Genomic DNA, 23,960 nt, shown 5'->3' on the forward strand with positions numbered 1-23,960 from the left:
TATGGCCTACAGAACACTACAGTAGCCAAGAGAACTATGTCCTACAGAACACTACAGTAGACAAGAGAACTATGGCCTACAGAACACTACAGTATCCAAGAGAACTATGGCCTACAGAACACTACAGTAGACAAGAGAACTATGGCCTACAGAACACTACAGTATCCAAGAGAACTATGTCCTACAGAACACTACAGTATCCAAGAGAACTATGGCCTACAGAACACTACTGTATCCAAGAGAACTATGTCCTACAGAACACTACAGTAGACAAGAGAACTATGGCCTACAGAACACTACAGTATCCAAGAGAACTATGGCCTACAGAACACTACAGTAGACAAGAGCACTATGTCCTACAGAACACTACAGTAGACAAGAGCACTATGTCCTACAGAACACTACAATAGACAAGAGCACTATGGCCTACAGAACACTGACCTAATGTAGGGGGTCATGTAGGGGGTCATGAAGGGTTCTAATGTAGGGGTCTAATGTAGGGGGTCATGTAGGGTTCTAATGTAGGGGGTCATGTAGGGTTCTAATGTAGGGGGTCATGAAGGGGTCTAATGTAGGGGGTCATGTAGGGGTCTAGTGTAGGGGGTCATGTAGGGGTCTAGTGTAGGGGGTCATGAAGGGGTCTAATGTAGGTGGGCATATAGGGTTCTAGTGTATTGTACCAGACCAGAACAAGGCCTAGTTTAGGGTTAGGGTTATAGAGCTGTAGTGTATTGTACCAGACCAGAACAAGGCCTAGTTTAGGGTTAGGGTTATAGAGCTGTAGTGTATTGTACCAGACCAGAACAAGGCCTAGTTTAGGGTTAGGGTTATAGAGCTGTAGTGTATTGTACCAGACCAGAACAAGGCCTAGTTTAGGGTTAGGGTTATAGAGCTGTAGTGTATTGTACCAGACCAGAACAAGGCCTAGTTTAGGGTTAGGGTTATAGAGCTGTAGTGTATTGTACCAGACCGGAACAAGGCCTAGTTTAGGGTTAGGGTTATAGAGCTGTAGTGTATTGTACCAGACCAGAACAAGGCCTAGTTTAGGGTTAGGGTTATAGAGCTGTAGTGTATTGTACCAGACCAGAACAAGGCCTAGGTTAGGGTTAGGATTATAGAGCTGTAGTGTATTGTACCAGACCAGAACAAGGCCTAGTTTAGGGTTATAGAGCTGTAGTGTATTGTACCAGACCAGAACAAGGCCTAGTTTAGGGTTAGGGTTATAGAGCTGTAGTGTATTGTACCAGACCAGAACAAGGCCTAGTTTAGGGTTAGGGTTATAGAGCTGTAGTGTATTGTACCAGACCAGAACAAGGCCTAGTTTAGGGTTAGGGTTATAGAGCTGTAGTGTATTGTACCAGACCAGAACAAGGCCTAGTTTAGGGTTAGGGTTATAGAGTTGTAGTGTATTGTACCAGACCGGAACAAGGCCTAGTTTAGGGTTAGGGTTATAGAGCTGTAGTGTATTGTACCAGACCAGAACAAGGCCTAGTTTAGGGTTAGGGGTATAGAGCTGTAGTGTATTGTACCAGACCAGAACAAGGCCTAGTTTAGGGTTATAGAGCTGTAGTGTACTGTACCAGACCAGAACAAGGCCTAGTTTAGGGTTAGGGTTATAGAGCTGTAGTGTATTGTACCAGACCAGAACAAGGCCTAGTTTAGGGTTATAGAGCTGTAGTGTATTGTACCAGACCAGAACAAGGCCTAGTTTAGGGTTATAGAGCTGTAGTGTATTGTACCAGACCAGAACAAGGCCTAGTTTAGGGTTAGGGTTATAGAGCTGTAGTGTATTGTACCAGACCGGAACAAGGCCTAGTTTAGGGTTAGGGTTATAGAGCTGTAGTGTATTGTACCAGACCAGAACAAGGCCTAGTTTAGGGTTAGGGTTATAGAGCTGTAGTGTATTGTACCAGACCAGAACAAGGCCTAGTTTAGGGTTAGGGTTATAGAGCTGTAGTGTATTGTACCAGACCAGAACAAGGCCTAGTTTAGGGTTAGGGTTATAGAGCTGTAGTGTATTGTACCAGACCAGAACAAGGCCTAGTTTAGGGTTAGGGTTATAGAGCTGTAGTGTATTGTACCAGACCAGAACAAGGCCTAGTTTAGGGTTTAGGGTTATAGAGTTGTAGTGTATTGTACCAGACCAGAACAAGGCCTAGTTTAGGGTTATAGAGCTGTAGTGTACTGTACCAGACCAGAACAAGGCCTAGTTTAGGGTTAGGTTATAGAGCTGTAGTGTATTGTACCAGACCAGAACAAGGCCTAGTTTAGGGTTATAGAGCTGTAGTGTATTGTACCAGACCAGAACAAGGCCTAGTTTAGGGTTAGGGTTATAGAGCTGTAGTGTATTGTACCAGACCAGAACAAGGCCTAGTTTAGGGTTAGGGTTATAGAGCTGTAGTGTATTGTACCAGACCAGAACAAGGCCTAGTTTAGGGTTATAGAGCTGTAGTGTATTGTACCAGACCAGAACAAGGCCTAGTTTAGGGTTAGGGTTATAGAGCTGTAGTGTATTGTACCAGACCAGAACAAGGCCTAGTTTAGGGTTAGGGTTATAGAGCTGTAGTGTATTGTACCAGACCAGAACAAGGCCTAGTTTAGGGTTAGGGTTATAGAGCTGTAGTGTATTGTACCAGACCAGAACAAGGCCTAGTTTAGGGTTAGGGTTATAGAGCTGTAGTGTATTGTACCAGACCAGACAAGGCCTAGTTTAGGGTTAGGGTTATAGAGCTGTAGTGTATTGTACCAGACCAGAAACAAGGCCTAGTTTAGGGTTAGGGTTATAGAGCTGTAGTGTATTGTACCAGACCAGAACAAGGCCTAGGTTAGGGTTAGGGTTATAGAGCTGTAGTGTATTGTCCAGACCAGAACAAGGCCTAGTTTAGGGTTAGGGTTATAGAGCTGTAGTGTATTGTACCAGACCAGAACAAGGCCTAGTTTAGGGCTAGGGTTATAGAGCTGTAGTGTATTGTACCAGACAGAACAAGGCCTAGTTTAGGGTTAGGGTTATAGAGCTGTAGTGTATTGTACCAGACCAGAACAAGGCCAGTTTAGGGTTAGGGTTATAGAGCTGTAGTGTATTGTACCAGACCAGAACAGGCCTAGTTTAGGGTTAGGGTATAGAGCTGTAGTGTATTGTACCAGACCAGAACAAGGCCTAGTTTAGGGTTAGGGTTATAGAGCTGTAGTGTATTGTACCAGACCAGAACAAGGCCTAGTTTAGGGTAGGGTTATAGAGCTGTAGTGTATTGTACCAGACCAGAACAGGCCTAGTTTAGGGTTAGGGTTATAGAGCTGTAGTGTATTGTACCAGACCAGAACAAGGCCTAGTTTAGGGTTAGGGTTATAGAGCTGTAGTGTATTGTACCAGACAGAACAAGGCCTATTTAGGGTTAGGGTTATAGAGCTGTAGTGTATTGTACCAGACCGGAACAAGGCCTAGTTTAGGGTTAGGGTTATAGAGCTGTAGTGTATTGTACCAGACCGGAACAAGGCCTAGTTTAGGGTTAGGGTTATAGAGCTGTAGTGTATTGTACCAGACCGGAACAAGGCCTAGTTTAGGGTTAGGGTATAGAGCTGTAGTGTATTGTACCAGACCGGAACAGGCCTAGTTTGGGTTAGGGTTATAGAGCTGTAGTGTATTGTACCAGACCGGAACAAGGCCTAGTTTAGGGTTAGGGTTATAGAGCTGTAGTGTATTGTACCAGACCGGAACAAGGCCTAGTTTAGGGTTAGGGTTATAGAGCTGTAGTGTATTGTACCAGACCGGAACAGGCCTAGTTTAGGGTTAGGGTTATAGAGCTGTAGTGTATTGTACCAGACCAGACAAGGCATAGTTTAGGGTTAGGGTTATAGAGCTGTAGTGTATTGTACCAGACCGGAACAAGGCCTAGTTTAGGGTTAGGGTTATAGAGCTGTAGTGTAGTTGTACCAGACCGGAACAAGGCCTAGTTTAGGGTTAGGGTTATAGAGCTGTAGTGTATTGTACCAGACCGGAACAAGGCCTAGTTTAGGGTTAGGGTTATAGAGCTGTAGTGTATTGTACCAGACCGGAACAAGGCCTAGTTTAGGGTTAGGGTTATAGAGCTGTAGTGATTGTACCAGACCGGAACAAGGCCTAGTTTAGGGTTAGGGTTATAGAGCTGTAGTGTATTGTACCAGACCGGAACAAGGCCTATTTAGGGTTAGGGTTATAGAGCTGTAGTGTTTGTACCAGACCGGAACAAGGCCTAGTTTAGGGTTAGGGTTATAGAGCTGTAGTGTATTGTACCAGACCGAACAAGGCCTAGTTTAGGGTAGGGTTATAGAGCTGTAGTGTATTGTACCAGACCGAACAAGGCCTAGTTTAGGGTTAGGGTTATAGAGCTGTAGTGTATTGTACCAGACCGAACAAGGCCTAGTTTAGGGTTAGGGTTATAGAGCTGTAGTGTATTGTACCAGACCGAAACAAGGCCTAGTTTAGGTTAGGGTTATAGAGCGGCTAAATCCAGACTGGGACCCAGGCTAAATCCAGACTGGGACCCAGGCTAAATCCAGACTGGGACCCAGGCTAAATCCAGACTGGGACCCAGGCTAAATCCAGACTGGGACCCAGGCTAAATCCAGACTGGGACCCAGGCTAAATCCAGACTGGGACCCAGGCTAAATCCAGACTGGGACCCAGGCTAAATCTAGACGGGGACCCAGGTTAGCTATTTAGTCAGTGATTATAGGTACCATCTTCTTCTACAAGTTCCATTACTATTACAGTCATCAGAGATGGAGCTATAGGAGTCTCAGAAACCTCATCCACAACACTACATGGAAAAGTAGAATGAACAGCAAAACACTGAACAAGATAGACTACACTACTTGTCATTTCTTTACAACAGATTGAACAAACAGCTGTGTATGTGACGGTGACAACATGTGACTCAGAAAGCTCTCTGGGCCTTGTTATGCCAGTTGAAATGGAACATCATCTGTGACTGTTGTGTTTGAGGAGAGGAGAGGAGAGGAGAGGAGAGGAGAGGAGAGGAGAGGAGAGGAGATTGCAAAGCTGCAGGTGTGTGTTGCACAGTGTGGGTCGGGTAAGGTTGTGGTGAGATGGAAGGCTGTTTCTCAGCATCCTGCCTGCTTCAGCGTGTTCTCTCTCCGTCACCACATCCTCTCCTCGGCTGTCTCTCTCTCTCTCTACCTCCACCCCTGCAGAGCTGCAAGGCTCCAGGGCTCAGTTTCACAACAACCACTAACACACACCACCCCCACTCTTCTATGCGACGGGAGCATCAATTTCCTGTTATAAGGTAGAAATACAGCTATGTGATAATCACCACACTGTTGCTCCCCCAGACCATAAATGTGTTTTGCAAAAAGGACCATTTCTAACTTATAGACAGCCATTAAACTTGCAGACATCAGCTTAAAGTGTTGAACTGCTGAGAATGTAGTCTGAACCTTCCTTTTGACTCAGAGGGAAATATGAGCAGAGCCAGATAAACCATATCTGGGTCAGATATAACTTTTCCACTTGAGTGTATAGGCCATGACACCCACGATGCACTGCAGCGCTGCAGAGCATCATGGAAACGTCCTCTCTGTGTGGGCAGGAAGTGGTGAGTTTCTCAGAAACAGGTGTGATACAGACACACAACAGAATGAAAATAACTGAACAAAACATCCTCCCTTCATGGAAAGGATGAAGCTACAGTTGAAATCACAACTGTTTAGAGAGTTTCTGCTCCAACGAGCTGCGAGTAAATCAACCACCTTGTGATGGATTCCATTATATACATTTGTTAATTTGACAAAGAGTGTCTATTGTCAGATTAAATTATATACATTTGTTAATTTGATAAAGTGTCTATTGTCAGATTAAGTTATATACATTTGTTAATTTGACAAAGAGTATTATTGTCAGATTAAATTATATAAACGTGTTAATCTGACAGTCTATTATTGTCAGATTAAATGATATAAACGTGTTAATTTGACAGTCGATTATTGTCAGATTAAATGATATAAACTTGTTAATTTGACAGCCTTTTATTGTCAGATTAAATGATATAAACGTGTTAATCTGACAGTCTATTATTGTCAGATGGGTCATTACCGAGCCCTTTCCATAACTGACATGAGTTTGGTTTCAACATCACTAACTTCTCTTAGCTGGAAATAAGTATCAGAGTCATAATCTGTCATTTACAACTTTATTACTGAGTAAAAAGTGAGTATATAGTGACAGCTTATGTTTTCCAGCTGGTTGGTATGCTAAAACTACACACAGGCAGACTAGGGGACAGATCAACATTTACTGGGGGGGGGGGTGAAAATAGGGGCTGGTTGTCAACCTTTTTTTGGAGCACGGGAGTTTCTTTTATGACATTTTTTTTCTTGTTTACATTTGCTCTTCTGCTTGTATTTTCATAATAAACTATGGCTTGACTTTTGATATTACTCTAATATAGTTTAGAAATGTTTGTGAAGGTTTGTTATGGTGTGTCTATTACTAAGCGTTAGCTACTGCAGGTCTATGATACGAAGGCAGCGTGCCCCGGAGCTCCAACTCCCACAGTTGAACTTGAGTTGAGGAAGACTGTTTCAGCCCAACCAGAGTAACTCCTATAATCTAACAATATAATGCTCATCTAAATACAAAATATTCAGGTAGAAAATGGACGACTGCAGATGCAGTAGCCATCTGACATAAAGAAATGCATATGGGTGTCGTAGCTTGTCACGGGCATATCTCCATCTCTCTGGAGTTACTGTAGGCCTGAGCTTCTCTTCCTTTAAATAGGCTACATATATTTACACTACTGTTCAAAAGTTTGGGGTCACTTAGAAATGTCCTTGTTTTTGAAAGAAAAGCACATTTCTGCCCATTAAAATAACATCAAATTGATCAGAAATACAGTGTAGACATTGTTAATGTTGTATATGACTGTTGTAGCTGGAAACTGCAGATTTTTTATGGAATATCTACATAGGCGTACAGAGGCCCATTATCAGCAACCATCACTCCTGTGTTCCAATGGCACGCTGTGCTAGCTAATCCAAGTTTATAATTTTAAAAGGCTAATTGATCATTAGAAAACCCTTTTGCAATTGTGTTCGCACAGCTGAAAACTGTTGTACTGATTAATGAAGCAATAAAACTGGCCTTCTTTAGACTAGTTGAGTATCTGGAGCATCAGCATTTGTGGGTTCGATTACAGGCTCAAAATGGCCAGAAACAAATAACTTTCTTCTGAAACTAGTCAGTCTATTCTTGTTCTGAGAAATTAAGGCTTTCCGTGTGAGAAATTGCCAAGAAACTGAAGATCTGGTACAACGCTGTGTACTACTCCCTTCACAGAACAGCACAAACTGGCTCTAACCAGAATAGAAAGAGAAGTGGGAGGCTCCGGTGCACAACTGAGCAAGAGGACTAGTGCATTAGAGTGTCTAGTTTGAGAAACAGACGCCTCACAAGTCCTCAACTGGCAGCTTCATTAAATAGTACCCGCAAAACACCAGTCTCAACGTCAACAGTGAAGAGGCGACTCCGGGATGCTGGCCCTCTAGGCAGAGTTCCTCTGTCCAGTGTCTATGTTCTTTTGCCCATCTTAATCTTTTCTTTTTATTGGCCAGTCTGAAATATGGCTTTTTCTTTGCAACTCTGCCTAGAAGGCCAGCATCCCGGAGTCGCCTCTTCACTGTTGATGTTGAGACTGGTGTTTTGCGGGTACTACACAACGTGCCATTGGAACACAGGAGTGATGATTGCTGATAATGGGCCTCTGTACGCCGATGTAAATATTCCATTAAAAATCTGTATTTTCCAGCTACAATAGTCACTTGCAATATTAACAATGTCTACACTGTATTTCTGAACAATTTGATGTTATTTTAATGGACAAAAAATGTGCTTTTCTTTCAAAAACAAGGACATTTCTGAGTGACCCCAAACTTTTGAACGGTAGTGTATATATTAAAATGGTAATATCATACAGTAGAAACTTAAGCCTTTGCATTCAATTCTCATTTCAATATTCTCATGAAAATCTTTCGTCCAATTGGATTGAAACCTAGAAGCTATAGACACATCATGGTTCACCAGCAGCCCCAAACATCTAGTCTAGTGTCTGATTATGCTGCACATCATGGTTCACCAGCAGCCCCAACCATCTAGTCTAGTGTCTGATTATACTGCACATCATGGTTCACCAGCAGCCCCAAACATCTAGTCTAGTGTCACTGATTATCATCATGGTTCACCAGCAGCCCCAAACATCTAGTCTAGTGTCACTGATTATCATCATGGTTCACCAGCAGCCCCAAACATCTAGTCTAGTGTCACTGATTATCATCATGGTTCACCAGCAGCCCCAAACATCTAGTCTCGTATCACTGATTATACTGCACATCAGGGTTCACCAGCAGCCCCAAACATCTAGTCTAGTGTCACTAATTATCATCATGGTTCACCAGCAGCCCCAAACATCTAGTCTAGTATCACTGATTATACTGCACATCAGGGTTCACCAGCAGCCCCAAACATCTAGTCTAGTGTCACTGATTATCATCATGGTTCACCAGCAGCCCCAAACATCTAGTCTAGTGTCACTGATTATCATCATGGTTCACCAGCAGCCCCAAACATCTAGTCTAGTGTCACTGATTATCATCATGGTTCACCAGCAGCCCCAAACATCTAGCCTAGTGTCACTGATTATCATCATGGTTCACCAGCAGCCCCAAACATCTAGTCTAGTGTCACTGATTATCATCATGGTTCACCAGCAGCCCCAAACATCTAGTCTAGTGTCACTGATTATCATCATGGTTCACCAGCAGCCCCAAACATCTAGTCTAGTGTCTGATTATCATCATGGTTCCCCAGCAGCCCCAAACATCTAGTCTAGTGTCTGATTATCATCATGGTTCACCAGCAGCTCCAACCATCTAAAGAATAAACAAGCTGGTCAGAATTGTACTTCCCTCATACTCATCTGGAGGTTGACCATTGTTTTGTCTCTATCTATGTAATTGTATATGTATTTATGTAAATAAAAAATAGGGACCACAATGGAAATAAATCCCAGACTTTATTGTGCAATCCCAGTCACTTAAAACAATAATGTGTATAAAACATTTTTTAATATATGTATTTTATTTACATACAATTAAAATGAATCAATCAATCCAAACTGTGCAGTGGCCAATTGATGAATGAAAAGAGACATTGTTACAAAACACCAGAACGTTTAATGACACTAAGATTGTCAAGCCAAGCCTTCAATACTGGCTAAGTCTACAAGGTAGGGAGGGATGTATTTTCTGTTTGTTCAAAACACAAACCATGATTATTAAAGTGCCAGAAGTTGGTATGCTTTGTTGATTGGTTGTTAAACCTATCGGTGGAAAAGTTGTTGCATATATTTTATATAAATGTGGCATCAAAATGTTGAAAATCTGATTTCCCCCTAGCTGATCTTGGTCTGCCTCAGTCTCTGATCGTAATGTGATGAAACGGGCAGGGAGAGTGAGCTCGTCTGCCTCAGTCTCTGATCGTAATGTGATGAAACGGGCAGGGAGAGTGAGCTCGTCTGCCTCAGTCTCTGATCGTAATGTGATGAAACGGGCAGGGAGAGTGAGCTCGTCTGCCTCAGTCTCTGATCGTAATGTGATGAAACGGGCAGGGAGAGTGAGCTCGTCTGCCTCAGTCTCTGATCGTAATGTGATGAAACGGGCAGGGAGAGTGAGCTCGTCTGCCTCAGTCTCTGATCGTAATGTGATGAAACGGGCAGGGAGAGTGAGCTCGTCTGCCTCAGTCTCTGATCGTAATGTGATGAAACGGGCAGGGAGAGTGAGCTCGTCCGTGGTGGTCGGTGAACCCTCAACCTTCTGGCCCAAAGCCCTGCGTGGCATCAACTGTGCCAGAAAAGCTTGCTGAAGTGGCGACGTCGATATCCACGTTTATAAAAACAGGGTCGCTACAGTTCTTGTTATTTGTGGTCGTAAACATTAGATTGACTTAATTCTATGAGGGGGAGGGTCGTGAAAATATTTAACTGTGGAGAGGTATATTTCGATCTGTCCATAATTATATACAGTTTATTATTCACAAATTAACATGTAGAAATCGGAAAGCAGAATGTATTCATACATACTATACTGTAATTACTGGAAAAGCAAACAGACATTGGTTTTGTAAGTTAATGGAAAGATTGTTTTGGCTGAATTGATTCAAATATACATTTAAATTGTAAGTTCATGTTCATAGGAGATTCTAAAAAGCACATCTTCACGTAGACAGGGTAATAAAGAGATGATGGACACAATAAGCACAATGGACAATACAATTACATGCAGGGGCAAACTGGGACCAGAAACCGGCCCAGGCCTTTCTAACACACCTGCCCATGTTTTGCCTTAAGGCCCTCTTTACTAGCCAACTTATTATTATTTTGCTAAAAAATGCCAATTTAGACAGGCCCACTGGGCTAAAGATGAATCAGTCCATTTGGCATTCGCCAGAATTGCCCTTTTGCCAGTCCGTCCTTGATCCCATGGAAGAATCAACGCCCATGCAGGACATCCTCCTTGGGCCACTTGTGTTCCGTTAAATATGTTTCTCTGAGGAGCCCTGCATGTGAAACACAGACACAGAAATACAGGATAAATACAGTATGGTGTCTGTATGTGAAACACAGAGATACAGAATAAAGACAGCATGGTGTCTGTATGGGAAACACAGAGATATAGGATAAAGACAGTATGGTGTCTGTATGGGAAACACAGAGATACAGAAGAAAGACAGTATGGTGTCTGTATGGGAAACACAGAGATACAGGATAAAGACAGTATGGTGTCTGTATGAGAAACACAGAGATACAGAATAAAGACAGCATAGTGTCTGTATGTGAAACACAGAGATACAGAATAAAGACAGTATGGTGCCTGTATGGGAAACACAGAGATACAGGATAAAGACAGTATGGTGTCTGTATGGGAAACACAGAGATACAGAATAAAGACAGTATGGTGTCTGTATGTGAAACACAGAGATACAGAATAAAGACAGTATGGTGTCTGTATGTGAAACACAGAGATACAGGATAAAGACAGTATGGTGTCTGTATGGGAAACACAGAGATACAGAATAAAGACAGCATGGTGTCTGTATGTGAAACACAGAGATACAGAATAAAGACAGTATGGTGTCTGTATGGGAAACACAGAGATACAGGATAAAGACATTATGGTGTCTGTATGGGAAACACAGAGATACAGGATAAAGACATTATGGTGTCTGTATGTGAAACACAGAGATACAGGATAAAGACATTATGGTGCCCACAGAAATAGAATCAAGGTTTTTATTTATATGATGGTGCCAGATTAGAACCTTCATTAGCCCATAGCTAGCCTGATGGTGCCAGGTTAGAACCTTCATTAGCCCATAGCTAGCCTGATGGTGCCAGGTTAGAACCTTCATTAGCCCATAGCTAGCCTGATGGTGCCGGATTAGAACCTTCATTAGCCCATAGCTAGCCTGATGGTGTCGGGTTAGAACCTTCATTAGCCCATAGCTAGCCTGATGGTGCCAGGTTAGAACCTTCATTAGCCCATAGCTAGCCTGATGGTGCCAGGTTAGAACCTTCATTAGCCCATAGCTAGCCTGATGGTGCCAGGTTAGAACCTTCATTAGCCCATAGCTAGCCTGATGGTGCCAGGATAGAACCTTCATTAGCCCATAGCTAGCCTGATGGTGCCAGGTTAGAACCTTCATTAGCCCATAGCTAGCCTGATGGTGCCAGGTTAGAACCTTCATTAGCCCATAGCTAGCCTGATGGTGCCAGGTTAGAACCTTCATTAGCCCATAGCTAGCCTGATGGTGCCAGGTTAGAACCTTCATTAGCCCATAGCTAGCCTGATGGTGCCAGGTTAGAACCTTCATTAGCCCATAGCTAGCCTGATGGTGCCAGGTTAGAACCTTCATTAGCCCATAGCTAGCCTGATGGTGCCAGGATAGAACCTTCATTAGCCCATAGCTAGCCTGATGGTGCCAGGTTAGAACCTTCATTAGCCCATAGCTAGCCTGATGGTGCCAGGATAGAACCTTCATTAGCCCATAGCTAGCCTGATGGTGCCAGGTTAGAACCTTCATTAGCCCATAGCTAGCCTGATGGTGCCAGGTTAGAACCTTCATTAGCCCATAGCTAGCCTGATGGTGCCAAGTTAGAACCTTCATTAGCCCATAGCTAGCCTGATGGTGCCAGGATAGAACCTTCATTAGCCCATAGCTAGCCTGATGGTGCCAGGATAGAACCTTCATTAGCCCATAGCTAGCCTGATGGTGCCAGGATAGAACCTTCATTAGCCCATAGCTTAGCTGATCCCAGATCAGTTTGTGCTGCATATCCTGCCTGTCCTGTGATATCCCACTGGATCCCAGATCAGTTTGTGCTGCATATCCTGCCTGTCCTGTGAAATCCCACTGGGCACAAACTGGTTGAATCAACGTTGTTTCAACGTCATTTGTCAACGTATTGTGATGTGGAATCTACGTGGAATATACATTAGTTTTTAAAACAAAGTAATCGACGTAAACTGTTTATTTTGGGGGGGGGGGGGGATTTAAAATCACAGGATTGTGTCATTATGGTAAACTAATTTCAACATAAACAAAATATAATTTCAACATAAACAAAATATGTAGAATTTTGATAGATTTAAAACAATATCAGATAATCAAGGTCATGGCCTCTATCAGAAACATAAACATTAGTCTGGGCAGCACCTCCTACTGGAGAGTTCATCTGTCTTCAAGGTTTTAAAACCAAGTCTTAGCTATGATGTCACTGATTATTACCTCTGTGCTCTCGTGGGATGGATTGTTGAGAGATCTCAGCTTAAAATCGGAATAGAATCTCCAATGGCATTGATCCCTTGTACCATGTACTCTAATGTAACTCTCAACTGAAATCCAGGTCATTTGGTTCTGCTATTAGACGAAGCACAGTGATAACACATTAATCTGTTCTATAAATGATTAAATATCTGACACTGTTTCCCCCATTTCAACTTTGTTGTGCTTTAAAATGGTTGAAAGAGCAACGACAGACATTTGGTTGACAAATAAACCCAAAAATCAGACATAGTTTTTTCCCATTTGAACTTGGTTGTGCTTTTAGATGGTTGAAATCATGGGGATAACACGTTGGAAATTCAACTAACTTTTGGCTGTCTTTTTAATTGGGTGAATATAAATTGTAATTTCATTGATCAACGTCTAAACCAAATATGTCCCAATTATCCACGTTGAAATGATATGGTGTGCCCAGTGAGTCACTGTCACCCTGACCAGAGGAGTTGGCAAGACAGTACCAAACTGATCTGGGACTCCTCTAGCACAAGGCATAGATAGAAGAGGAGAGAGATGGCTGTTTGATGAACCTTTGTCATAGTTCTAGTCAACTCACCTGGAACTTCCAAATCATAACCATGACGACCAGGCCGTAGAAGGTACTCTTAGCGATGAAGATGCTGTAGGCCAGCTTGGCAGTCTGGGTGCTCTTCACATAGTTATCTGCAAGGACAATAATACATTCAAATGACCTTGATTAAGGTGGTATCAGATGATTTTGTTAGCAGATCGTCCATTGAGGAAAAATACAGCACAACCAATGATCTAGGCCAGTGTTTCTTGGTCCTGGGGTTCCAACCAATGATCTAGGCCTGTGTTTCTTGGTCCTGGGGATCCAACCAATGATCTAGGCCAGTGTTTCTTGGTCCTGGGGATCCAACCAATGATCTAGGCCTGTGTTTCTTGGTCCTGGGGTTCCAACCAATGATCTAGGCCTGTGTTTCTTGGTCTTGGGGATCCAACCAATGATCTAGGCCTGTGTTTCTTGGTCCAGGGGATCCAACCAATGATCTAGGCCTGTGTTTCTTGGTCCTGGGGATCCAACCAATGATCTAGGCCTGTGTTCCTTGGTTTTGGGGATCCAACCAATGATCTAGGCCTGTGTTTCTTGGTCCAGGGGATCCAACCAATGATCTAGGCCTGTGTTTCTTGGTCCTGGGGATCCAACCAATGATCTAGGCCTGTGTTCCTTGGTCCTGGGGATCCAACCAATGATCTAGGCCTGTGTTCCTTGGTCCTGGGGATCCAACCAATGATCTAGGCCAGTGTACCTTGATCCTGGGGATCCAACCAATGATGTAGGCCTGTGTTTCTTGGTCCTGGGGATCCAACCAATGATCTAGGCCTGTGTTTCTTGGTCCTGGGGATCCAACCAATGATCTAAGCCAGTGTTTCTTGGTCCTGGGGATCCAACCAATGATCTAGGCCAGTGTTTCTTGGTCTTTGGGATCCAAAGGGAAGCTCATAGTTTTTTCCGTAGAACTGACACACCTGCTTCCGCTAATCAGGCTTGATGATTAGGTAATTAGTGGAATCAGGTGGGTAGTTCCAGGGCAACCCTAACCCTAACCCAAACCCTAACCCCTAACCCTAACCCAAACCCCTAACCCTAACCCCTAATCCTAACCCTAACCCCTAACCCCTAACCCAGGACCAGGACCAGGAAAACCCTGATATACATTGCAGGTCATCAGTACAGTATGCAGGTCATCAGTACAGTATGCAGGTCATCAGTACAGTATGCAGTTCATCAGTACAGTATGCAGGTCATCAGTACAGTATGCAGGTCATCAGTACAGTATGCAGGTCATCAGTACAGTATGCAGGTCATCAGTACAGTATGCAGGTCATCAGTACAGTATGCAGGCCATCAGTACAGTATGCAGGCCATCAGTACAGTATGTAGGTCATCAGTACAGTATGCAGGCCATCAGTACAGTATTCAGGCCATCAGTACAGTATGCAGGTCATCAGTACAGTATGCAGGTCATCAGTACAGTATGTAGGTCATCAGTACAGTCATCAGTACAGTATGCAGGTCATCAGTACAGTATGCAGGTCATCAGTACAGTATGTAGGTCATCAGTACAGTATGCAGGTCATCAGTACAGTATGCAGGCCATCAGTACAGTATGCAGGCCATCAGTACAGTATGCAGGTCATCAGTACAGTCATCAGTACAGTATGCAGGCCATCAGTACAGTATGCAGGTCATCAGTACAGTATGCAGGTCATCAGTACAGTCATCAGTACAGTATGTAGGCCATCAGTACAGTATGCAGGTCATCAGTACAGTATGCAGGCCATCAGTACAGTATGCAGGCCATCAGTACAGTATGCAGGTCATCAGTACAGTATGCAGGTCATCAGTACAGTATGCAGGTCATCAGTACAGTAGGCAGGTCATCAGTGCAGTATGCAGGTCATCAGTACAGTATGCAGGTCATCAGTACAGTATGCAGGCCATCAGTACAGTATGCAGGTCATCAGTACAGTATGCAGGCCATCAGTACAGTATGCAGGTCATCAGTACAGTATGCCATGTTTTTAGGAATGTAGAAAAATAACTGTAATATAAAATGGGCACATTTACCTGTCGTTATCTCTCCCCCAATTTGACCTGAAAGAAACAAAGAAGGAAAGTTTCAGATGAGATTATACACCACAGTACCACTTAGACACAGGGGAATACATTAGAGCCTCAAAACTAGTGGACTAGTTCAGTCAAATCTCTTTCTTCTCATAAACACAGACAGTGTTCATGTTTTATTACCTTGGAGATCTCCACTAATGGTGTGTTTCTCAGTTGTATTTCCAGTCCCATTGAAAAAGATGACATTGCAGGTGAAACTGTTCTTTGGGTTGTGCCAGTCATTGGCTGGTACTCTCAGTCTGCTGGTGATACTGTATAAACTATCTTTATCCCACAAGGCCTTGTTGTCGGTCCCGGCGCCTGCAGTTGTGTTGACATTGTTGACTTGCCAGTAGACCGTGACGTGGTCGGGGTAGAAGCGGGTGGCTACACACACCAGGGTCTTCTTCTTCTTCTTGTTTCTGTCTTCACACTCCTTAGTGGAGGGTGGAAGGACTTTCACTGTGGGTTCAGTGACTTTGATGTTTGGATCTGCAGGGAGAAAACAGTGGAATATTTTAACACTCAATTCAATGGCTCTGTTTGTTGTCGACATCATACCTGAACCTGAGTGATTTAAAACACAGTTAATCACAAAATGAATCAATGAGAGAGTTGATCACAAAATGAATCAATGAGACAGTTAATCACAAAATGAATCAATGAGTTAACCACAAAATGAATCAATGAGTTAATCACAAAATGAGTTGATCACAAAATGTGTTAATCACAAAATGACATTAATCACAGAATGTCATTAATTACAAAATGTGTGCCAAGTCAAACACATAGAAACAGAGGGTGTATGACAGCAGCTTGGAAAGAACCACTTTGTTACTGAACTGTACCACCCCTATATAATGTAATCAGTCAAGACTGAGTAGAACATAGAGGTTATTATAACAGTATTACAGTAGTATTATTACAGTATTATCACAGTATTAACATAGTATTATTAGTACAGTATTATCACATCATTATTATTATAGTATTATCACTGTATTATCATAGTATTATTATTACAGTAGTATCACAGTATTATTATAACAGTAGTATTATTACAGTATTAGTATAGTATTATCACTACAGTATTATTACAGTATTATTATTACAGCAGTATTAGAGTAGTATTATTAAAGTAGTATTACATTATTATTATTACAGTGTTATTATTACAGTAGTATTAGTATTATTATTACAGTATTATTACAGTATTATTATTACAGCAGTATTAGAGTAGTATTATTGAAGTAGTATTACAGTATTATTACAGTGTTATTATTACAGTAGTATTAGTATTATTATTACAGTATTACAGTACTATTATGAAAGTATTATCACCGTTTTATTATCACGGTAGTATTACAGTATTAGTATTACAATAGTATTATTACAGTAGTATTAGTATTATTATTACAGTTGTAATACATTTGTATTTTTACAGTAGTATTACAGTATTATCACAGTGTTATTATGGTATTATTACAGTAGTATTACAGTATTTTTATGACAGTGTTATCACAGTATTATTATAGTATTATTATTACAGCGTTATTATTTGAGTACTATTATTACATCAGTATTGCAATATTATTATAGTATTATTGCTACAGTAGTATTACAGTATTATTATTACAGTATTACCACCGTATTATTATTACAGTATTATTACAGTGGTATCACAGTATAATTTTAGTATTATTATTATAGTAGTATTACAGTAGTAGTATAATATTATTATTACTGTGGTATCACAGTATTATTATTCCAGTTGTATTATTGCAGTAGTATTAGTATTATTATTACTACAGTAGTATTAGTATTATTATTACAGTAGTATTACAGTATTATTATCGATGTATTACCACAGTATTATTATTACAGTAGTATCACAGTATTATTATTGAAGTATTACAACAGTATTATTATCACACTAGTAGTACAATATTATTATAAAATTATTACTACAGCATTATTAAAAATATTAGTATCACATCATCATCACAGTATTACTACTACAGTATTATTTACACAGTATTATTACAGTATTCTTAGAGTATTATTCTTGCAGTATTATTATTGTGGCATTCTCACAGTATTACTATTACTACAGTATTATTCTTACAGTATTATTCTTACAGTATTATTCCTGCAGTATTATTATTGCAGTAGTATTACAGTATTCGTACAGTATTATTCTTACAGTATTATTCTTGCAGCATTCTCACCGTATTACTATTACTACAGTATTATTCTTACATTATTATTCTTACAGTATTCTTACAGTATTCGTAGAGTATCATTATTACTACAGTAGTATTACAGTATTCTTCTTACAGTATTCTTACATTGTTATAACAGTATTACAGTATTATTCTTACATTGTTATAACAGTATTCTTACAGTATTACCACAGTATTATAACAGTATTCTTACAGTATTATAACAGTATTCTTACAGTATTTCCACAGTATTCTTACAGTATTATAACTGTATTCTTACAGTGTTACTGCGGTATTCTTACAGTGTTACTACAGTATTATAACAGTATTCTTACAGTATTACTGTGGTATTCTTACAGTATTACTACAGTATTCTTACGTTATTATAACAGTATTCTTACAGTATTATAACAGTATTCTAACAGTATTACAGTATTCTTACCCAGAACTGTTAGCTTAGTTCCCTCTCCAAAGTAGGCAGCATAACCACCAGAGCACACCACATACTCACAGACAGAAAACCAAGAGGATTCTAGCTCCCCATTGGTGTATTTGCAGTAGTTTGGCTTGTAGCAAAGGAAGTAATACTGTATTTCTAAGCATGTCTATGTCGACAGAGCATAGGGCTAATTCACTTTATCATTAGCTCTTTGTACAGCTTCAATGTTTTTCCCCCCCATTAATATTTTCATGCTCAACTACGCCAGGAATTCAAAGCAAACAAACCCTTTAATTTAAAAATAATTTCATGATGATGTATTTGCAATATTTTTTTTAAAGAAAGTTGAAAAGCTGAATCCCTTACCTAGAACAGTGAGTCTGGTACCTGGACCAAACTCTGCCTTATCCTTGTACCACAGAGACATACCGTACTCTACATTACAGACACTGGATTACATCTGACACAGATCTGTTACTTTGCCTGTTCTGAACTATTATGCACTTCCATTCAAACTGATACAACACCACAATATAGATTCATACAAACCAAAGCCTGGAACATTGTTTTATAAACCATAAAGAGATTCTCTCCATCTCTGGTTCACACACCGGATTTAAAAAATAATACGTCTCTTTCAGTAACAGATAAACCCATGACGGCATAGATAACAGATGACAGAATCAGTTTTCTCACCCAGAACTGTGAGTTTGGTGCCACTGCCGAAGTATGCCTGGTTGTTGTTCACACTGATACACAGCTACAGAGATAACCCCTCCTCACTACTCAGTACTAGCAGAGTTTAGCTGTAGCCTTTACACCCCCAACCTGCTGTCTTTGGTTGTTGGATTTTGTTATTCTATGAAATGTGTCTGGTTCCACTGCTAAGGAACCTCTTCCCCTCTAGCTAATAACAAGTATTATAATGAAGGTAGACTGTCTGGTTCCACTGCTAAGGAACCTCTTCCCCTCTAGCTGATAACAGGTATTATAATGAAGGTAGACTGTGTCTGGTTCCACTGCTAAGGAACCTCTTCCCCTCTAGCTGATAACAGGTATTATAATGAAGGTCAACTGTGTCTGGTTCCACTGCTAAGGAACCTCTTCTCCTCTAGCTGATAACAAGTATTATAATGAAGGTCGACTGTGTCTGGGCACGGAGCCAGACAGCTTTATACCATGATGACTGGACCCTAACCCATGATGACTGGAGCACATAACTAATGCCTTTACTGTGATCCATTCAAATACACTCTCTTACTTTAACACGATTTAAACGTATAGTCAAATGAGATATTTTCTCTATTGCCAAATGTAAATTAGTTGGTCTTTGTTACTCCCTCGTGTACATTTGTCAGATAGATTCCACAACAGTTCATTGTTCATTTTCTTACCTAAAACGGTGAGTTTGGTGCCGGCTCCAAAATATGCCTCCGAGTACGAGCACAGAGACACACGGCCGTATCTTTACTCTGACTTTGTTTTCACTCAATATTTGTTACTTTGTTAATAAAGTTATTCAAAAACTCTTCACAGGAACTCTGAGACATTCAGCTGGCGGGGGGTGAATCTGACATAGTTTATAACCAAATAAATGATGGTGACTATTTTACAAATGAAATCCAAGTGCGTTCCACCTCGACCAATCTTTAGGTCACATTCCAATCCATGAATATCAACCACACACTGTATCCTACAGATTGTAACCATAAGATGGAAAGGTGCTCAAATTACATGTCGTTTAAAAACAATCCCAATCAGGTGCAAACGTTATATTATGTTGGTGTCATGTCTCACCTAGAACAGTTAACCTGGTTCCTCCACCAAAGTAAGCCTGGCTGGCACCACCAGCACAGTGGATTTACTCCACCTGTATGTAACCACGTCAGGAGGACGTCCAAAGATACCACCCAGTCATTCTGTTACAGTACAATTCTCTAATAAACTTTACAACCACATACATTATAACCACATAGCTTACATGGTTAATAACCAACAGATTACTGCTCTTTTTTCAGTGTCATTTCTCACCAAGAACAGTCAACCTGGTTCCTCCACCGAAGTAAGCCTGGCTGGCACTACTAGCACAGTACAGTGGAACCCTGCTCTAATATAGATATATGGACACACTGAGCCTGGCTGGCACTACTAGCACAGTACAGTGGAACCCTGCTCTAATATAGATATATGGACATGCTGAGCCTGGCTGGCACTACTAGCACAGTACAGTGGAACCCTGCTCTAATATAGATATATGGACATGCTGAGCCTGGCTGGCACCACTAGCACAGTACAGTGGAACCCTGCTCTAATATAGATATATGGACATGCTGAGCCTGGCTGGCACTACTAGCACAGTACAGTGGAACCCTGCTCTAATATAGATATATGGACATGCTGAGCCTGGCTGGCACCACTAGCACAGTACAGTGGAACCCTGCTCTAATATAGATATATGGACATGCTGAGCCTGGCTGGCACTACTAGCACAGTACAGTGGAACACTGCTCTAATATAGATATATGGACATGCTGAGCCTGGCTGGCACCATTAACACAGTACAGTGGAACACTGCTCTAGTCTAGCAAGTCCTTTTCTCGTTAACTTTACATCCCAATCGTACATGACCTTCGATAACTGTATTGTTCAAGACGTCCTACCAATCAACACCGTGTTTTAACCAGTTAACAAGACCGACACAGATGACTCAAACATACAGTAATACTACGATATCAAATCTCTTCTCACGAGTATGTTGTCTCACTCACATTCATTGTCCATATACGCCAAACATAGTGTACGGATTACTTACCGAGAACTGTTAATTTGGTGCCTGGTCCAAAATAGGCCTCATAGTTGGCACAGTGTACAGCCTTAACATCAAAAAGCATTGAGTGGAGTAACACTACTATGAACTAATCTAATGTACTGAATCCATAATCAACTAACTAACTCATCACCAAGCCCCTAAACCACACATAGAGTCCCATTAGTTCCTTCATGGTGAATATTCTCTTACCCAGAACAGTCAGTTTGGTTCCGGCTCCAAAGAATGCAGGATCATAGTTGTCACAGTGCAGACATACTGAGCAGTAATGTGCCAACCACTAGCTACTGAACGACACATTTGGCACCTAAAATAATACCCGCTTTTTAATACTAATCAATTGTTCAAATGAACCATTAGATCCATAAACATAACATTGTCAGGTACAGTAAGTCTATAGATGAGAAAGTATTTACCTAAAACAGTGAGTTTGGTTCCATTGCCAAAGAAGGCTGGTTGAGTTGAAGTCACAGTGTTTTCACATCAACCATTTAGTTCAGTTGTATCATAGACACTAATCGAACATCTTCAGGGTTACAGATCTATATCAATGTCATTCATCTGAAGTGGACTTACCTAAAACAGTGAGTTTGGTTCCATTCCCAAAGTAGGCCTCACTTCCAGTGTCACATCGTTTGCCTCCTCTTCCAAAAATACCTCAGATCTCTTTGTCATTCAGCCTCAAGGGAATATAAACAGAGATACTCAGAGATACTCAGAGATACTCACAGACCCTCAGAGATACTCAGAGATACTCTAAAAAGAACTACTGAGTTCAGCAATGCATTTGAGGAGATTTTATGGTCAAACAGGAATCAAACAAACTCCCTTATGTAACTAAATCTGACTTCATAAGTTTGTTGTCTTGTCCAGGAAAATGCTCCCAATAAAGTAGATTTTATAATCCTGAAGATTGGTTGAAATCTTGTTTTATCCTTCAGTATCATCGAAGCATCTCTCCAGACTCCTCGACAGTCTGTAGTAGTGTGTGAATAGGCCCCAGCCCTCTCCTGTATGGAAGTGAACGGTAGGAGGTTTTGGTACGACGTCTCTATGTAAATGTATCACCGTGGCCCCCTGTCCCCACAGTGTTAAAGCATCACACAAAAACACTCGTTCTGTTCTTTCTGCTGTTTATTTCCCCTCCCCTGTTCTCTCTCTGTATCTCTGTCACCATCTCAGTCTCTCAGGATCTGTCTGCAGGTGCGTCGGCACAGAGGGCTACTGTAGTTGGATCCTGTTCTGACCCTATAAATAGAACAGCAAATTCAGGATTTTAATAATAAACGTTTACGTCTGGATATTGACTTTTTTTATTGATTGATGTAATGAATAACATCAATAAAAAAGACAATGTAAAAAGACAATATCCAAATGTAATGTTTATAATTAACATCATGACATTTTACTGTTGTTACTGCAGTTGGATCCTGGTCCAAACTGACAACTTCTATTTCCGTCAGCAGTACTAAGAAAAGTAGCAGGGAGGGGGAGGAGAGGGAGGAGAGGAGAGGAGGAGGAGGGGAGAGGAGGAGGAGAGGAGGGGGAGGAGGAGGAGAGGAGAGGAGGGGGAGGAGGAGGAGAGGAGAGGAGGGGGAGGAGGAGGAGGGGGGGAGAGGAGGAGGAGAGGAGGGGGAGGAGGAGAGGAGGAGGAGGAGTAGGAGGAGTAGAGGAGGAGGAGTAGAGGAGGAGGGAAGGACAGGTAAATGTTTTTTTTTAATCTAAAAATGTAAAATGACAGCTGTCTAAGTCACAGCCCTGTCCCCTCTCCCTCTCCTCTCCCCCCTGCCATGCTGCATCATGTGACAGTAACAGCCTATCACAGAGCAGGGCTGACAAGATCCAGTCTAAAACGTGCACTACCTTCTAACTTGATTCTAATTACATTTGATCATATCTTTTTATTTTTTTTATTTTTTATTCAACCTTTGTTTAACTGGTAGGAGGTATCTGCTTTAGTGACAGTATCATTATATTGTGGAATGGTTTGTATAAAAGGTATATGTATTTAGGGATAATCTTAAACGTGTTTGTTTTATATCTCAAGCCAATGGAATTGAATTGAACAGAATAGATTAGACTTTGTGTAATCCCACAGTTACCCACCAGGGGTCAGTGTAGGATCATCTCTGAGAAATGTGTCCCTTTTTAATCGAAGGGCTTCATTTGATATCAAGGGTAGGCTTATATACCAGCAGTGGTGGAAAAAGTATCCAATTGTCATACTTGAGTAAAAGTAAAGATACCTTAATAGAAAATGATTCAAGTAACTATGAAATTCACTACTTGAGTATAAGCCTAAAAGTATTTGGTTTAAAATATACTTAATTATCAAAAGTAAAAGTATAAATAATTTCAAATTCCTTATATGAAGCAAACCAGATGTCACCATTTGATTTTGTATTTTATCTAGTTAGCCAGGGGCACACTCCAACACTCAGACAGAATTTACAAATGAAGCAAGTGTGTTTAGTGAGTCCTCCAGATCAGAGGCAGTAGGGAGGACCAGGGATGTTCTCTTGGTAAGTGTGAATTAGGCAATTTTCCTGTCCTGCTAAGCATTCCAAATGTAACAAGTACTTTTGGGTGTCAGGGGAAAATGTATGGAGTAAAAGGTAGATTATTTTCTTTAGGAATGTAGTGAAGTAAAAGTATTTAAATATAAATAGTAAAGTACATATACCCCCAGAAAAACGACTTAAGAAGTACTTTAAAGTATTTTTACTTAAGTACTTTACACCACTGTATACTAGAGATACCTCCATGACAGTCAGACAGTCAGAGAAACACCCACTGATTGTTCTATCTATTCATCCAAAAAACAGCGTTTTAAGGGAAATATTAGCTTTTGTCTGAAGCTGATAAAGAAGGGAAATACAACATCTAATTGGACTGATGTACTAACAAGGCTGTTCAGCGTCCATTACGCAGCTCGTCTCCTGCTGTAT

The 23,960-nt window shown here is 41.1% G+C and overlaps 1 protein-coding gene across 1 annotated transcript in view; it reads right to left on the bottom strand.

Annotated features, from left to right (window-relative positions):
• Positions 1 to 9,093: 9,093 nt before the first annotated feature.
• LOC120023631 (M1-specific T cell receptor beta chain-like) overlaps positions 9,094 to 23,960 on the bottom strand; it is an 84,966-nt gene continuing 70,099 nt past the window's right edge. The window contains exons 3-7 of the mRNA XM_038967676.1: positions 19,580 to 19,627; positions 15,666 to 16,016; positions 15,486 to 15,512; positions 13,449 to 13,555; positions 9,094 to 10,609 (exon numbers count right to left, since the gene is read on the bottom strand). Of these exons, the coding sequence (XP_038823604.1) occupies positions 10,586 to 10,609; positions 13,449 to 13,555; positions 15,486 to 15,512; positions 15,666 to 16,016; positions 19,580 to 19,627 (557 nt within the window). The 3' untranslated portion in view covers positions 9,094 to 10,585. The remainder of the gene's footprint in view (positions 10,610 to 13,448; positions 13,556 to 15,485; positions 15,513 to 15,665; positions 16,017 to 19,579; positions 19,628 to 23,960) is intronic.

This window comes from Salvelinus namaycush, chromosome 28 (assembly GCF_016432855.1).
Source record: "Salvelinus namaycush isolate Seneca chromosome 28, SaNama_1.0, whole genome shotgun sequence".
NCBI classification, from domain to species: domain Eukaryota; kingdom Metazoa; phylum Chordata; class Actinopteri; order Salmoniformes; family Salmonidae; genus Salvelinus; species Salvelinus namaycush.